At 45.1% G+C, this 18538-nt stretch overlaps 1 protein-coding gene across 50 annotated transcripts in view; it reads left to right on the top strand.

Moving 5' to 3' along the window:
* Positions 1–4854: 4854 nt before the first annotated feature.
* The window catches only part of asph (aspartate beta-hydroxylase), a 32287-nt gene continuing 18603 nt past the window's right edge, over positions 4855–18538 (top strand). For 47 of the 50 annotated variants that reach the window (XM_064346383.1, XM_064346381.1, XM_064346370.1 and 44 more), the window contains exons 1-4: positions 7884–7962; positions 14193–14348; positions 14660–14704; positions 15364–15432. In XM_064346383.1, the coding sequence (XP_064202453.1) occupies positions 7899–7962; positions 14193–14348; positions 14660–14704; positions 15364–15432 (334 nt within the window). In that variant the 5' untranslated portion in view covers positions 7884–7898. Of the gene's footprint in view, positions 5050–7883; positions 7963–11129; positions 11290–14192; positions 14349–14659; positions 14705–15363; positions 15433–18538 lie in introns of those variants that run through there. The other 3 variants (XM_064346390.1, XM_064346382.1, XM_064346366.1) reach the window with 3 other exon arrangements.

Genomic DNA, 18538 nt, shown 5'->3' with positions numbered 1-18538 from the left:
CTTTTCTCGCTCCCTTCGCACTGTCGAGCGCATGCTTTGCCCGAAAGTGGAGCGCTCCCCTCAGCGGCCGAAGAGTGGGAGGAGCTTAACGCCCACGGCCTCGTCACTCAGAGCCCAAGGTTGTTCGTTATCTGAACCCATAATAGCTTCATCTTATCTGTGCGTCAGGACTGGCGACATGTCTGGTGCCAAATGATAGAAATGATATGACTTGATAAAAACCAATCTTTTTAAACTTTGTTCTTATTTTATTCTTTACTTGTGTAATTATTATTATTATTATTATTTGCATTTTTATTTTTCATTTTGCAATTAACTAAATAGCAGAGGTGCCCTGCACTGTCTGAAGAAGTGCTTGTCTAAGAATTTATCTATTTTAAATTTTTTTTGTTTGTTTGTTTTTTGCTGGTGTTGAGGGAAAATAATTTTGGTAGGTACTAGGAAATTCTTTTGGATGAAAAAAATTGTATATTTCTGAAATTACAATGCAAGTCATACAATATTATATCAACATATAAATTGAACTTACAAACCCCAGTGAAGAATGTATGTATATCTGAGGATGTTTATGCGACCTTATAAACATTTTTTTTAAAATCCTTGGTAACCCAAAGAGTATTGTAAAATACAATGATAGACAGTAACTTGAGTGAAAGTTCACCCTCTTCCCACACTTTCCTTGATTGTGGACAGGGTGAGTCACTCCATTAACGTTGAGATCCTTGTGTGTAAAAGGCGCTATATCATCCTGGTCATGCCACGTGTAGCATGTTCCATGCCAAGGACAGTTCAGCCTGTTTGCAGACATGCGTTTTGTCTCTACTCTCACACGCGGGGGGGATGTGAGAAAGCCACATATGGTCTAACTCCATCGTGCCCACCTGGTCTTCAGCTCACCTCTTCCATGGAAAAACCCACATATGAAATTTGCATGCTGTACTGTGAATTATATCTATGGCCCTCACTGCACAGACTGATTGTCATTATAATGCAGCTGTTCATTCATATTGTCATGCAGTCAACTAGTGGTTGGCATCATAATGTGTGTGTCTGTGTGTTTTGTCTGTGTGCTTGCGTGTGCATGTGCATATGTGTACTTGCATTTTTTAACATAAGAGTAGTAGTGATTTCAGTTTCAAAAATGTATGACCATATATTTTGATTGTTTACAGTAGAACTGGGCTTTTTCTTAATTCTATAAAACAAGCTTTTCTGTATTGTTTAAGTATTTGCATAGGCTGTCTCACAGTTAAGGAAATTAAGTTGCTGAAGAGATAAAACTGACTTGAAGGAAGTGTTGTCCAGAGAATATTGAATTGAGATTGTGTTTGCAAAATTCCATCATATTTGTAAAGAGCAGAGATTATCTGGAAAAAAAACCCTAGTTTTAGATTAGTCAGCTTTTAAACAGGGCTGAAATCTGGAAAGTCACAATACTCTTGGTCTACAAATGGGTGTAAATCAACTTTATTTATGATGTTGAAATGTAGTGGATGTTCCCCTCTATCACTATAATATATACAAAGGTTCCTGTTAATGCGGCCTTGCTACATGGTGCCTGAGCCTTATGTGCTCTTAAAAGTGTCCGAATGTTCACAGGGAAGAGATCTTTATTGCATTTTCTCATGAATCCTGAAGGGGAAAAATGGGACCTGGCTAAAATGCATGTGGTATCAGAACGAAACGGTCAAGTCAAGTCTCGCCTTCCCAAAATTAATATCAAAAAGCAGGTTAATTTTGTTTTATTATTTTATGTTTTGCATCAAGAAACCCAGGGAATCAAAGTGAGTAGGCTATACAAGGAGTTGTGCAGCCAATCACATTTGACCAAGACACCAGGATTGACACTCTTAATCTTTTGAAAAGTTCAGATGGGAACTTTAGTAACCACGGGAACTCAGAACCTTGGTTGAGTACCTCATCTGAAGGACAACACCTCCTCCAGCAGTGTTCCCATCTGAGCATTTTTTTTAAAATTCTGTACATGGAGAAGCACACCCCCTACTGCCACACCAACACCTCCTCCAGAAGCAACTGTGTTTTCCCAGGTGTTCTCCCATCCATGTGCTAACCAAGCCCAGCCCTGCTTAGAAGTTGGTGTGCAAATTGCATTTAAATTATTTGCATCCGACTGAAATCATTTGCACTCTTGACCCTGTTTGAAAGGATCTGTGGAAAAAGACATTTCACTATTTCGTCCAAGTAGAAAAGCAAGGTGAAAAAGCATGCAATTTAACAATGAGCTGAATCATTTACAGAGATTGACCAAGGGATTAGAGAAACGGGGCGTTAAACTGATTCACACATTTAACCAAAAGGTCAGTCGCTTTGGGGAATGCCTGTTACTTCCTTTCAGCCGTTTGTCAAATTCAAGAGTTGAAATGAGGAGCAACTGCCAATGCAAATGAGGTCACATTGCTGAGTGTCAACCCGTCATTCTTATAACATAGCTGAACATAATTCAGCGGGTCCTAAGTCTCCTTGAGTCTGCTTGCTTCATCTTTTTTTAAGAATAGAATTGTTTTTGAGAAGTCCTTCCTTTTTTCTTTAAAAGCAAACATTACAAGCACATATTGGTAAACAAGCTTACAGGGACAGAACACACTCTTCACCTTTCACACAGACAACATGATCTGAAAAAGTATTGTTTCTTTTATTTTTTTGCTTTAATTAAGAAAAATTGGCAGGTTTTCGAGCATGAGATGCTAGTTTCAGGTTGCCTAGAAGAAGAATGTCCAGTCGTCTATCTGTGAGCTGAAGCTGAACCATAATAGTGTAATGCAGCAAGACAATGATCCAAAACACAAGCAAGTCCACATCTGAACGGCTTAAAACGAAACAAAATTTAAGTTTTGGAGTGTCTAAGCCAAAGTCCTGACTGGGACCCAGTAGAGATGCTGTGGCATGCTCTGAAACGAGCAGGTTGCGCTCAAAAACTGATTGGTATGTCTGAATTAAAGCAGTTCTGCAATGAAGAGTGGGCTAAAATTCCTCCACAGCCATGTGAAAGACTGATATCAAATTACAGGAGGCATTTGGTTGCAGTTATTGCTGTTTTAAGGGGGAAATTACTTCTTCACATGGGTGATATGGGTGCTTGATAAATATTTTTCATTCAATAAATGCAATGATAATTTTAAAAATGTGTTTGGTGTTTACTCATGTTCCCTTTGTCTAATATTACATTTTTTGATCTGGAAACATTCAGTGTGACAAATAACCAGTATAAATCAGGCAAATACTTTATTCACAGCACTATAAGCACTTATTTCAGGGTCTGTGGTAAGAAGCGGGAAAAGTTTAAAGATATCCTCAGGCCTTATGGGGTTAATGGCTCAGGACTGTCCATTTCTGTACGACAATTCAAGTGCAAATTGTGCTATACAAAATAAAAAACTGTATTAAAAAAACACTACATATATTAAAAATAAACTGATTTTAGCCAACAGAATTGTTTTTGAGAAGTCCTGTCCAAGTAATAATTATGAAAAGTGATTCATTTTTTATAGTTGGTTGGCTCTATATTTAAGATGCTACTGGACTGTAATCTAAGGGTATGCCTGTAGTAGGCTTCTTTTTTTCTTTAAAAACAAACATTACAAGCACATATTTGTAAACAGGCTTACAGGGACTGAACACACTCTTCACCTTTCACACACGGACAACCTGACCTGATGAATGATCAAAACAACATTCTTGCTTAGAGACACCAAACACCAACGAGTCCTGGATCCTGTGTGTCCTGTAGTTTCCTCTGTCTCTTTTGAATTATGCAACTGTTCCAAGTGTGATGAATGTGCATAATGAGTATAGCTGTGTATGATCAACTTGCGAAATAAGAAATTCTACTAAATCCTCTGCTAAAAAAAGGTGTAATATCACACAGACGTGCAAACATCCACGCACACACACTTCCATACAAGTGATTAGATCACCTATCAAAAAGTAAAGAAAACGACTGCTAAGGTAAACTGATCAGATCAAATCAGTGTTCCTTGTTCCTCTCTTAGAGGGACCCCCCTACACAGTTTTCTACGGCACACTGCATTGTCTGTGATGATTAAGGACTGGGAAGAGTACAAGCAAATTGACTAGAGGTTCACACCCCCCACCCTCCCCCTGATTAAAGTTTGCACTGTTCTGTCTGTATCTGAGTTCTGACATAGCCGTGGCAATGGTTTCTGTACCACCCCCAGTCAGCACAGACGTTGACACTCGCTCTGAACTGTGTCCTACATCTACAGAAGCCAATGCTTTTAGAAATGCAATATAATTACAATTGTCATTTCATTGTATAGTGACACACCATTTAACCACAAGAGCGTGCTCAGATTATCCCAAATTCAGTTGATCAAAGTTTTCGAGGTTTTAGAATCTTCCCTTGTTTACCAAACGATAAAATCAGATACTAACAGCGCGTTCATGTATATAGGAGCGCGCCTTTTGAACGTATGGATGGAAATTGAAACACTGCCATTTCTTTCCAAAGAGACCATGTTTCCAACAAATTTAAAAGTACCGTGCTTCAGCAATCGGACTGAAAACAAAAGTTGCGCTAAGGACAATGTTTCTCTTAACAACAAAAGGAGTACCCGATGCCGCCGCCATTGTTATGTAACCATTTAATTTGCACCAAAAAAATCTTTGTAAAAACCCCCCATTGAATTCTCGCGATGAACGCGACCTTCCATGTTGCCACGTTCAAACATTGGAAAAAATATGGAGTAACGAGGCGGTTCTAACCTGCGGGTATCCACACGATTGAATAAGGCAACAGTCACTAAGAGGTGATTGGTGCAAGTTTTACTTTTCCCCGCCCACATGCTCTTCGTAAGGTTTGAAGTGGGCGACTACAAAGTCACTCAAAAGTAGACGGGTTGCTATGGGCTTCGGTTTATGAGGGCATAGGGATTTGATTTTGCTGGGGTTTCGTTAGTGTAAGCTTTCAGGTCGATTGGTTCGAGTAGATATAATTTTTTACCACTAACCTCCAATAAAAAGTTTCATTCGCAATGGGTGCAAAGAAAAATCCGAGACACGCGAAAAAAGGTAGGTATTTCACTTAAATATTCTTAGTGATGCATGCAACCTTCAGTTCTAGACTAGCTATTACTACTAGCTTGCGAGCTAGTTTCCACAGAGGGCCTATTAAAGTTAGCTAGCTGGCTAGCTATGTCAGTTTTATGAGAAATATTTCAAAAAGCCGTAATGAAAAGCTAGCTATGAGTCGGTTATTAGACTATATAGTAACCGCACACAATGCATCAAGGTAAATTTATAAATTATTCCGTAATCCAAATCACGGACACTGTAACTGTTTGCTAAATCCTGTAGTTCGCAAACTGTGTCAGTCACGAGCGGGTTAACTGCCCACATCTCAAAGAATACTAGAAGATTGAAACAATGTTACTCCCTACAATGCATAAATCGCTTGCAAACGGAAACTTCTCTACTTGTTGAAAATCATTAGTTGTGTAAGCTATACCGCTTATGTTTTCTTATTCGTCAACTCTGTTCGCAAACGTTCTAGTGTACGTTGTATTCCCGGGTTAACGACGTTGGCCAGTTGTATTAGACGGGGAAATCGTGAGCTGCGAGCGACCTTTTGAATGCAAGCGTATTTCTATTGTTCAGACCGCGCTGGCTATTAAATAAACTATTGTGCTCAACATCGTAATCTTTATTGCTTAGCAAGCTTACCGAGAGTTAATTCGCTAGAATAATACCGCAAGCCTGCCTTAATGAGCTTATTAGCCATGCAATAGTAAAGTTTACTTTTTTCTTCGTGTGGTCCACTCCCTTGGGCAGGAGAGGGGGTCCATTGCATTTTTTTTTAAAAGCCCTTTCGGGCTAAATTCACAGTGCTCACGTGTCAATTTGGGATAGACTGGTGGGAGTGGTTACACGTGGCCCTCACCGAGTCCTCGCCCGAGACCTAGTACGGAGGAGTTCCGACTATTCCAATAGAATTTTCGTGCGGATTGGCAGCCAGTGGCGCTCAATGTCCATTCGGTGCTCTCGCAGCTTAACTTCGAAGGCTAGGCTACATAATTTAATTTCGAAGTGCAAAGTACTATGGCAAATACTAGTACCAGTACGGGTGTGATTATGCAATGCGGTGTAACACGACGCTTCCTTGCTTCGCGCTCCCACCTATGCCTTTGAACACGTATCTTTAAAATTACAATGAAGCTTTACGTATTTGAATATGCTGATATTGCCCCTTAGCTTTCGTCGAATACGTGGGTTAATATGTAGGCTAGGTTAATTCCGTCGAGCGCAATGACTTTAGATAGTTTTAAAAACTTTAAGACTTTAGTTAGTCGTTCGGTTCGTTGAAATAGCTGAAGTTTTTGTGTTGTATATTGAATGAGGACCCGGATATTGTTGCATTGTCAGTTGATGTTTATGCTGAAACAGTTTCATAAGACAGGTTGTTTGAACGTGTACCCAAGTGGTTGTCTAGTCTGACCTCCAGACCTGATTAAAAAATGTCTTGTGAATATCCACTATTGCACAGGGTCCATACTTCATGATTGTAATATATATTTTTGTTAATGGGTGTTGCCGCTGAAATGTTTTCCCTGTGGTTTCTGGTAGTGAGTTATTGGAAAACAACTCTAAACTGTTATTTCCATAGTATAGCTTTGGTACCCTTTTGTCAATGAATGTGTATTGTGGATCTAGATGGGAAATCAAGCAACGTGTTAAACTGCAAAATAAATGCAGTTCATTTACCATTTTTAACCCTGGGAGTAAAAGAAAACACTCCCTGGAACCTTGGTGCCTGGTGTGTTTCAAAGATAAGACTCCACTCATTGCACCACCGAATGATAAATCTGACCCTCTGCTCAGACCCAGAGATAAAGTTAATGCTGACTGCTCTTTATTTTCCAATATTCCAGAAGAAAAAAAGCCGTTCAGGGAGTAGCGTTTGGAAAAGTTAGGCGTCCTGATCCCCAATGAGGGTCGAGTTGTTGCGTGTTAATCAATGACTCTGATATTTAAAGTAATGATGGGGTCGTAGAGAGCAAAGTCTATTTCAAATGCGAGTAAGTGCTTGATGACTCATAACTCCACCTGGTATAAGGCTCTCTCTGTTACAAAGAGTAGGAGGTGTCTCACAATGGCAAGTCTAAGCTTGGAACACACACAGCCATGCATGCATGCACACACAAATTAATTAATTTCTTATAAGAAACCTGTTGGTTTGTCAGATGTCCTCAAACTGAAGCCCTTCACGTATTTGTTTTAAGAACCCTGAGCTGAAAGATTAGTTACGGAATGCAATAAGCAAGTTGTTTCCTGAGCCGATTTCTTGATCAGCCAGATTGAGCTGGCAGTTTTCAGAGCAGGCAAATGAAATGCATGTGCCTGTTACAAGTGAATGGGTGAAATGGAATGGGTTTGAGATGTAGGGGATTGTGGGTAATCTGGTTCAGTGGTAAAGGGAAAAACGGGTACTAATAAAATGGTAAGAAAATTGCCTCCCCAGTTACCTGCAGATAACTAATGATCTAAAGGAAAATTCGCTTCAGTTATTGTTAAATTGCACCGACTCGGGTTTTTCTGATTAGGAACAGTAGGCATATGTTAACATACACTTATAAGTATAACGTGGCATAATTCTGTGAGTTAGGGCTTTAGTATTAAATGCATTACTATGCAATTGGCCTCTAGGCCTAATTTGAAAATTAGGCCTGCAGCTAATTGACTACTTCTGACTCATCGGTTGCAAGTGTACATGTTCAAGTTTTTTTTAAATAAAAAAAAAAAAAACTGAACGTGGCTTGGTGTAGCTTGTTTTTTTTACAAGGCCAGTGTTTTAGATGGTTAACATTTTAAAGATTTTTTATTTTGAGGTAGAGGAGAACGGTGCCTCGCTCTTACACACTCGAATGTGTTCCTTTCAGTGGACCTCTTGCCAGCGTTGCAGCTGCCTGGCTGAAGATGGAGGATCTGGTAAAGCCAAGTGTCTCTTGCTGTGGCTGTGTGGCGTTGCTGAACGCCGGTCTGTGGAATAACCCCGCACGTAGCATGCTGGTTTTAGGCCTCTCTGAGCTTCGCCGTTAACGCTCTGCAGCAGCGCGCTGTTAAAATGCAGGCTCCCGGCCCTCCGTTTTGTGTTTTTTCTCAGTTTGGAGGTTTAAAAGAAGTCGTTTTGTGGTTGTCCTTTTCGATGACTCAGCATTTCAGCTGCGACTCTGTGTGGCCTGTGCTGTTTTTGCTGTATTCTCACTGCAGGTGAGCAGCTCCAGTGGCTTTGCTGAGTTAATACTAACCAGTGGACATGAATTGAATTTTGTTTCTTTCATTTTTTTTGTCTGTTGGTAAGCATGGCTTTTCTCTCTAATGATCAGTGTTTCTGTTCCTCATAAGTTCCTCATTCTAGATCCTTCTGAAAAGCTAATATCCTACTTGGCATTATTTGTGCTCCTAATGAGTGTTTGTAGGGCCAGCTTTGGTTCTGTTTGAATGTGTTTGCTATTTTAGTTTGAGCAGCTGCTAAATGTTTAGAGCATAAGACGATGGCTAGTTTGGAAGTACAGATTTTTAGTGGCAATTTTGCTATCCATGTGCAGCCACTGCTATCTGCTGAAATGCAGCTTCTCTTATTGGTCATTGATGGAAACATTTGCATATTTGTGTCATTCCTGCTGGTAATAGTGGCTGTGTTTCTGCTAATACCAGTCATTGGCCTCCTGGAGCAGGGAGAAAAAGAAAAACTAGAAGTAACCAAATCTAAAGGAAGGAGTTCACCTGCCTTTGAAAGCACACGTGCAGTTCACTTGTGCTTGTACTGAGCCCAGACCCCCCCAGAGTAGCAACGGGGGCCCCTCAGGAAAACAAACACAGGTGATTATATCTTAAGTGCCGCTGCACAAGGGAAGTAAAGAATGACTCCTTGGAGGCAACAGGCCACAGCTATTCCATGCATGTGTGTGTCTGCCTGTGTGTGTTTGTGTTTCTGTCTGTGTGTGTCTGTCTGTCTGTCTGTGTGTGTGTGTGTTTGTATTTCTGTCTGTGTGAGTCTTTCTGTGTCTGTCTGTCTGTGTGTGTGTTTGTGTGTCTTCCTGTGTGTGAGTGTGTGTGTGAGCGCACGTGAGTGTGTGTGTGTGTGAGTATATGTGTGTGCGCGTGTGAGTGTGTGTGCGTGTGTTTGTGCGCGTGTGAGTATATGTGTGTGTGCGTGTGAGTATATGTGTGTGTGCGTGAGTGTGTGTGTGTGCGCGCGTGTGAGTGTTAGTGTGTGTGTGTGTTTGTGTGTCTTCCTGTGTGTGTGTGTGTGTGAGCGCACATGTGAGTGTGTATGTGTGTGAGTATATGTGTGAGTGTGTGTGTGTGTGTGTGTGTGTGTGTGTGTGCGCGTGTGAGTATATGTGTGTGCGCGTGTGAGTGTTAGTGTGTGTGTGTGTGTGTGCGCGCGCGCGCGTGCGTCTGTCTCACAGAGCATTATGTAAGTCCGGCTTCCTGTACACGCTGTACCCACAGAAGGCACAGACCAGAGCCGCTCTGACTCCTGACTAACAAATGAGAGCGTGGCGGCGGCCGTGTGCTGAGCGTGTCACGTTACAGCGCGCAGGGCGGCCCCGTTACAGGGCGGCCCGGTTACACAGTGATGCGGTATGTCCCTGCCTCGCCTGCCTCCCAGCTGCGCTCACGTCCCATCTAGAACTCTGTTTCAGATGTGGGGTGGGGCGGGGCGGGGGAAAAGGGGGACAAAGGTTTCCTTCTGTGTGCTGCCGGTGGTTGCAGCAGCCATTGAAAAGAGATGGGGGGGGGGGGAGGGGTGCGCACGTGTAAGCGGGGGGCGTGTCCCTCTCGTGTCGCTAGCAGGTCGGTAAACCTCGTCAACGAAGGCTAACGGCACATGCAAATACGGGTAAAAAGAGCCCCAGGGCCTTCCGCTATGACTAGCCTTTGGCCTAAATGGAAAAATTCTCACCGTGTAGTTTCCTTGCTTATCATTTGTTTATGACTATGTAATAATGTTTTTTATATAATTGTTAAAAAATCTGTTTGTTGGTTATAAAAACTGACGCAGAGTCCTTGCTCTCTCTCTCTCTGGGACTGGGTTCTTGCGTGGGCCCCTTAAATGGCCTCTTAAACATGTGCTCTCCTCCGGAGCGTGTGCTGCTAGCTCCTGCTGCTTCTCGCTCTGTGCTCGTGCACACGTGTGCAGCTGCTGCAGCCAGACTACAGGCACCTGTTTGACCCAGAGGCGTCCTAAACAGGGCTGCCCCAGCCCTGCTCCTGGAGATCTACCGCCCTGTAGGCTTTCACTCCAGCCCTAACAAAGCGCACTCCATTCAACAGCTAGGTCTTGTTCAGCTGCTAGGTAGAATCTGGTATTGGAAGTTGAAAACCTATGGGGATGGCAGATCTCCAGGAACAGGGGTGGGCAGCCCTGGTCTTGAATGAGGAATTCCAGGTGAAATCCTGCTGGCCACAGTTGGTACTGCCCCGATCAGGGTTCGCAGCGATATGGCTGAACGCATCACCGGAAAGCCCTGTAGTGTCTATCTGAGAGGGCAGAGGCCAAAAGTCTATCTGCTACAGCTCTCCTTACCCCCCCTCCATTAAATGTGAGGAAACCTCACAGCTACAGCGCCGGTTAAATGTGACTCTTGACAGTCTGCTGTAGGGGATAAACGCACTAGTTCATGACGCTGTCGGGGGGCGCCGTTTGCAAGCTGTGCCGTGGTGAACCCTCGGGGGCAGCTGCTGCCATCCGTCCTCGTATGGGGGGGGGGGGGCCTTTGGCGTCACCCACAGGAACGACTGACTGTTTGCCAGGCTTCGCTGAAATTACAGACCGGGGGGTGTATTCAGTTTGCCTGCCATTCTCTTTGGTGTCCGACGTCTTCACCGAGCATTTTAACCCCGCCCCCATAACCGTGACCTATTAACGCAATGGCCCAGCCCACATCCAGGCCTTTTGTCTGATATTCCATTAGGAAGTAGAAAGGAGGCTGTCGGTCCAGTTGGACCTCCTCTGTCCCACGATGCCCCGGGGCACCACTGTGACGTGGAGCGAGGGTGAAACCCACCGACCCCCCCGCCTCCCCTGCCTCATACGAGCGCATTTGGCTGGAGCAGAGCTCTGCTCTAAAAATACCGCCGGGCCCCGTATCGGGTTCGAGCTGAGCTAAGCTGCGAGGGGGAGAGGGGTCTGCGGTGCAGGACGAGCGCGACTCCATTTCGGCTCCTGCGCCTGTGGGGCTCTCTGACGGCACGGCGCGATGGGCGAGCCGAACGCCGAGGTGAACGAGGTGGCGGAGGAACCAGGTAGGGTCGCGGGTGTGTGTCGCCATGGAGACGGGCTGCGGTGCTCTGCGGGCAGGGGCGTCGAAGCGCCTCGACCCCGGCGTGTTCGAATCTGAATACGAATCGAGTCTTCAGGCTGGTGCAGGCAGGTGCGCTTGTGAAAGGTCATCGGGCTCAAATAAGTCCTGACGACAGTTTGAAATCCTCCTTGTCTTCGTTACAAGGGGCGGACTCCTATTCAAAATGAAATTGTGAAAGATAGTTCTGAAAGGTGGTGTCGATCGACATGAGATTCTCAATGCCAGGAGACTCTGTGCTCTGCAGTGAAAAAGCCTCCATTTCACTTAGTGCAGTTGATACTCTGCCGTTGTGACAAATTTAAATCTAATCAGAGTTTGACTGATTTTTATTAATAAACTCAGCACTGTTGTGCGCTGGCTTCCTCTGATGTAAGAGTGTATTTTTGTGGCAGGGATTTGCAGGACAGCAGGTGTGGTTAGTGCATGTACAGTGTGTATCCAGCGCCCCCCCCCCCCGCGACGCGCAAGGGGAATATGTCACAGTGCAGACGGTCAGAGAAGCCGTTAGTGTGAGACCAGCACCTGTTGGTTATTCTGCCTGCCTTCCCTTATTGTCATCTGTCCATATTTATACCACAACTTAGGAAGTGCCTGTCAGCAGTGGGAGGAGTAACATGGCTGCTCTTCTTCAGTGTGAAGGACAGTGCGTCAGTCTGCCCTCCTTGTGCATTTTTTGCTTTATTCAGACGAGTATAAAAGAGAGGGTGGTGGATAAGGAGAGGGGATCACAGCTGAGAGAGCGCCATGTTGGGGATCAAACCCCCGCCTGTGCAGGGGGGACTCTCGTATGGCCAAGAGTCGGCTGCTCTATGGGCTGCACCACATGATTTACCATAGCGAAGGCCTTTTACACGTGTAAATGGGATAAAAGTCTTTTCCGTCTGAGGACTTTTTAAGTGTTTCAGACTGAGAGGTGCCATCGACGCATTTGCACACGTGTCAACGTGCATGTGAAATGGAACGAAAAGCTCACACCTGGAGAAACACTCCATTGTCTGTGGTTTTAGCTGAAACTCAAACGGGGGCTCAATTCCGGGCTTGTTAACAGGAAGTGAAGCCAATGGCTCAGTGCTGCAGTATTACAAAACCAGTCTTTGCCACCTCTTGCTAATTTCTTTAAAGTTGGGGGGGGGGGGGGGGGGGGGTCATAGTCTCCTTACTGACCTGAGGGCCTAGTACTGTGAAAATGCCTCTGCTTAGCGGTCAGTATATAAAAATGTAAAAATGAGTTATTTTGTCGGGGAGTTCTGGAGAGTTCCGTGTAGCTTCGCCATGGTGCAGAGTCGTGAGCCACGACTGCCAGGATTTTGGTAACAGACTCTGGGTGCCCGGCGGCTCCAGCTGGATTTCCTGTGCTACTCTCCCCCTCTCTCTCTAGTGACAGATGCATGTTTGGTAACCCCTCTGGCCTGTAGCCTGCTGGAGGAGAAGGGGTGTAAGAATGAGGTTGGAGTGTCAGCAGCTCTGAAAAACTGAAGTCTTTTTCCAGTCTTGTACATTCAAAACTACTCTTCAAAAGCCGTGAACCCAAAAGACAATCCAATCTGCCATTTGATGGCTTCTCAGCTTGTGATATACGGGTACTTGAATGCTTTGTGAACAGTGTAGTCTCTTAATACTTGTGATCTTTGGGCTAAAGATTCAGGTCTGCTTTCCTTCATCTTGAAAGCTGACATTTGTTAATTCATCTAAAATCTAGTTTTTGAGTTGCCAGTGTATTAATATAGTTTATACTGATGTGAAATATTCATATCCCCATGGATAAGTTTAAAAAGTAAAGCCTCAAAAAATCTTTCTTTGTCTCTGATCCCTTTGATTGGATCTGGCAGTAGCCCAAGAACATGTTTCCACGGCAACGCACACTTAATTATTTGGCGCATGCGATTGAGCTGGAGACGTGATGAGCTTTACCTGAGACGATTGTTACTTTTAACAAACTTCCCCCCCTTCACGCCTTTTCCTGCGAAAGGAAACGACGCAGAGCGTTAAAACGAGAACGCCGCGGCGGTGTCGTCCCCGCTCCCAGGCTCGCTCGACCTCGAACCCGGTCTTCCGCCAGGCTCGAGCCCTCTCTCCGGCAAGGTCATTGTTCGGTGGGTTTTGGCGGCACGCCAAGAATAAGAGTTGCTGTGTGCGGATCCAGCGTAGCGTAACGTCCCGCGTGTCAGTCTGCAGGAGCAGCCGCCCGTCAGAACGGGGACGTTTTAAGCGGTGTCACACATCGTTGCGATATTTAAACCACGCCCGGTGTATTTATCACGAGGTGCGCGTGTTCTCGCCGCAGATTTCGCAGCGTGGCTGATTTAGTCTGGCCGGCACTTTGCGGGGAAAAAATGCACCGTGCAGCGTTTTGAACAGTTCAGTCATTTAAAGTGACTGGAGAGCACGGTCTGGGCTTCTCCGGGGTGCCATTCTTGTCCTCGTAAAACCGGGCCTCAGTTCTGGCTCCAAACCTGCTGACTCACTGGTTCTCGGTCACTTTTTACACGTCGCTGTTTCCCTAGCCGCGCTACTGGCTCCGGTCTGTACAGCCGGCTCATTTTTCCCGTTTTTATATTTGCATTTTCCTTTTTTAAATAAACAAATAATGATTTTCCCCCTCTTTTTCATTCCTAAGTTCGAGTGAGGAAGTCACGTAGGCTTCTGTTAGTCTAATGGTGCTGGAGTGGTGGCACTACAGCGGGTTTATGGAGCGCCTGTATGTATTCTGCAAGATTGTTGAGTTTTCTGTCCGCTGTAGAGTGTGTGTGTGTGTGTGTGTGTGTGCACGTGTGTGAACAGAACATGTCAAGGGTGATTGCTTGGTGATAACTGTCTTTTTTTTTTTTCTCCTCCCCCCAACAGAAGCAAAGCAGCAGCTGGCCAATAAGAATGGGAAGAAGCCTGAGGGTGGGGCCGGGGGCTCCTTCTTCACCTGGTTCATGGTTCTGGCCCTGCTTGGCGTGTGGACCTCTGTGGCCGTGGTTTGGTTCGACCTGGTCGACTACCAGGGCGTCGTCGGTGAGAACCGTCAAGCCGTCGCATACCAGGATGAGGCTCTCTCGCAAGCCCGTTCTGCGTTTCCATTTTCGTTTTTAAAGAACGTAGGGAAATGCAATCAACTTAAGTCACACACTTGCGTTCCAGTTGCATGTAACGACTATTTTTTGTTTAATATGCAAAGATACATGTAATTAAAATGAGTTTGTGCATGCAGATCTGAATCAGTTTTAATCTCTGAACTGCCTTTGATCACGTCTCTGAAATTAATCTGAAAAGCATTCCACTTTTTTTGATGCATTAGTCTTGTTTTCTCTTAATCTTGCATGCAGCCAAAGCAAAGGACCTCCATTCTAATCTTTCAGAAGTAATACAAGGTATGATCGGTCAAAATATATCACAGAATCTACTAACCATCATCACTCTCCACTGTTCAGACCACAGAACTGTTTTTATACGGTTCTGTGGCTCAGACTAACCGCTGATTCATTAGCCCTTTCTCCCCCCTGTGTGACATCACTTCCCACCGTCTTCTCTAGAAAATAAATCTGTTCCTCATGTTTTGTATGTAAGAGAGTTTAGGTATCAACCGTCTTGTAACACAACATTTTCCACGGTTTTCCCCCGGAAGTGTGGTGTTTGGGTTTGTAATTAACCAAAAAAATGGGTGCAAACAAACCCCAGAATCATCCTTTAGAATTAGCGTAAATGCTAGATAAAATGTTCATACTTTCATTAAACTTTTGTTGTATGTGTAGAAATTATTTTTTTTGCTCTTGTCAGCTGTATACCCATTGGAGATGACCATTTCCACATTTTAAGTTTATTTAGTCAAAAACGGCTCACAGTGATTTAGATTTGGAGTTCAGATTTGGGAGGCCTTCCGTTGAGTCGATTCCTGGCCATCTTGTTGGCAAGGACTGTAGAAGGTTACTGAACAGCCCGGGCTGGGGGTGTCCCAAATCACCCCACCCGTCCCCCGATTCAGGGCAGTACCTTTACACAACGACCACGCTAACCTGACCTCCTCTCCCAGGAAAACTCGGATCCTACGATGCGGACAATGACGGCGACTTCGATTTGGAGGACGTCCAAGTAATGCTAGGCAAGTCCATGCGCTCTTCTGATTTTGTGTGTCCACTGGAGTGGACGTGTGGTTCCGAGTTTCATTGTGCACGGCTGAGTTTGGTTTACTTTTGCTCTGTCAACGGTCACATAAATTCCTATTTGTTGGATTGACGCCCAAAAAAAAAGGTGTTTTCTTTAAATTAATTAATGCACTTGCATGGCTTTCAGGATTGTATTTACAACAAATAATTTTTCACCCTGCATAAAAATTGTCATTCATTTGGCAAAAGTAATTTTGGTCATGGTACATCTTACAGAAATAGAGAGCTGTTTATGGCTTTTCAAATCTGTGCTTTAGTGTTAACTAATTTGGTGGAACTGACTGCTTGTCTCAAACATGGTATGAAATCTGTAAATAAGTCACTGATCCAGTCCTTTGGAGAGGCTATTTGTCTCAGTGAAGTATCTGCAGACTCCATTGTTGACCAACCAGTTCTGGGCTGGAGTGCCTAGTTTTAATATGGCAAAACACTCTCTTATCTATGCATGCCTTCTGTGCTGAGTCATGTGTGTTCCTGTCTCTCCCTGTCTTTCATTCTGCTTCTCAAATGTTTGACACCTTGTTCAAAGCCACTTCATTTTTTCCCATTTGTTCTTACCATTTCCTTTTCTGCTTTACCTCTCTCGCTCTGACTCTCTCTCCCACCTTGTTCCCTGTTCATATGGACCTTAACATAGATGCCGATATTGACAGTTCCATTCCTGAAACCCTTGAAAATCTATCAGAGGAGGCCTCTGGTTGGCTGTATGGCTTCTTCACCTTTGTCTATGACATAATGACTCCCTTCGAGATAGAGGAGGAGGAGCAAGTGGGTGTGGCCACGAAGGATATCACCGGTACGTTGCAGGCAACATGGTTAAGAAAGTCCCCTGTGGAGAGTTCAGGGTCCTGTCCCCCCTCCCACAATCCACCTGGGCAGTCTGGACTAGGGACACATTAGGCCAGTGGTCTCCAACCCTGGTCCTGGAGAGCTACAGGATCTGCTGGTTTTCACAGTGACTCTGCACTTCATGAATCAATTAGAGCAGTTGATTACACAGTTAACTCAACTCACATAGTGTCTTGGGTCTCAATTGGGTGCTGATTTTAAGGTGAAAACAAAAACCAGCAGACCCTGTAGCTCTCCAGGACCAGGGTTGGAGACCACTGCATTAGGCCGTCAATCTGAATAGATCTTCCAGGAAAGTTCATGAAGGAAAGTCTCCAGAAGAAGGCATGATTCTTTTCAGAGACACTGAAGGGGAGAAATGGGTGAAGTGAGATTCTTCCCCAGCCCCGGATGCCCTCTGACCCTCCCTGTTCCGGAAGCTTCTTGCACGCCGCTACGCGTAAAGAAAGGCGCATGCTTTTAATGCTTCTCTCAAGCTGGCGGAGTGAACCTGCTGTGTTGTGCCTAGGTTGCGTAATGCTCTGCTTTTGAGGTATTGGACCCGCGCATGTGCACATTACGGGGAAATGGCGGGAAAAGAAACTGCTGTTCTCTTTTCGTGATATTCACTCATGCGTGTTTTCCACCGCCTCGCCTGTCCTGTATTCACACTGACGTTGGCGGGTTACGCGAGTTCAGCAGCTAGCGCAGGTATAAGTCCCTGGGAGGCTGCAGACGGGCAGGTGCATGCCCTGACAGACGTGGAGCTGTCTGAGGACGGGCTGCTGAACTCCTTGCTCTGGGCGAGATTGCGGAGAGAGAGAGAGAGATGGGCTTTTCAAAGTGTGGAATGTGGCAGGGTGACGTGTCTTTGCGTCTCTACGTTAGTGCCTCTGTCGGAAGCCGCAGCCAGAATGCACCAGCCCTCTTCGGTTAGGATCCGCCGACGCGTTCCCTGCAGCACGGACCCGCCGGCGCATTTGTTGCGACGTGTACCTGCTCGCTGCGAGGCAGAGCAGCCAGCGATGCAGAGCAGCTTGGGTCCACCCCGAGAAGCAGAGCAGACGGCGCATTTCCTGCGACGGCGCAGGCTTGATGCGCATTCTGTGAGGCGTAGCCTTTTAGGCCTTCATGCGGCGCAGTGCTGCGATGTTTTTTGTTTTCACCATAAATTCTTACAGTCAGCTGCGGGTTGTGGCAGTGTAGCATGATCATTAGGGACCTGCGCCTGTAACCTAAATGCTATTTGTTTGATTCCCGTCTGGGTCGCTGCCATTGTACACTTGAGCTTCTTAACCTGAATGCATCAGTGAAATATCCAGCTGTGTGAATTGATTGTATATAAAATGTAATCTGTAAGCTGCATTGGATACGGGTCTGCTAAATGCAAATGTAGTTCAGGCCTAAAAAAACCAAGTACACTCTGTACTTCCTGCGGTTCTCCAAGGCCGTGGACCTATGGTCCATTGTTAGAAACTGCCTGGAGGACAGGCAGGAAGCTCCTGTGTTTTTGAGGCCGTTGCTGAAATGCCCCAATGTGCCCTGCAGGAGTCACAGATTTTTATAAAACAGTCGTGGATGTGTGCTCTACGGAAGTTGGATGCAGGCAGTGTGCGTAGTTTCTTTTCCCCTTTAATCTAATTGCAGTTTCACAGTTTGTTCCTAATGGCACTGTGCTCAGAGGTGTGCTATATGGAGATTTGAATGCACTAAAACATGCCTTTGTTTGTGATGTTTGTATATCCATTCACAATGGAATGCTGTAATCCCTGTGTACACAAGGAAATGTGAGCTTGACTCTAAGTATTCAGACAGAAGGATGAATTTGTTCTCTGTAGGTTCACAGGTATAGTGCATAAATCCCCCTGGGAGCGTAAGTCTACAGGCTTAGCCCTGATTGGCTGGATGGGAGGCTATTGTTAAGCGATGCCTCAGGAACAAACAGACGCTGAGGTGTTAACTGCATGTGTTGTGGGTGGGGACACCAGTTTAACTACCGCAGTTTCAAGTGGGCCATTCCTCAGCAAGAGGTCAGTTATCACATTGCCCCTCCCCAGTAATCTGCAGCAGTTGCCTCCAGTTAAGCACAATTGATAATTGACAGCATGATGGCCACACTCAAATGCTGCTTTCAGTGCATTGAACCTCAGGCCTACAGCAGACATTTAATTTTTTAGTGCTGAGCAGTAACCTGCTTCTCTTTCAGTGGGACCT

Source organism: Anguilla rostrata, chromosome 8 (assembly GCF_018555375.3).
Source record: "Anguilla rostrata isolate EN2019 chromosome 8, ASM1855537v3, whole genome shotgun sequence".
Taxonomy (NCBI): Eukaryota; Metazoa; Chordata; class Actinopteri; order Anguilliformes; family Anguillidae; genus Anguilla; species Anguilla rostrata.
Note: the sequence above shows the minus strand (reverse complement) of the source record. Positions and strands in the feature narration are given on the sequence as shown.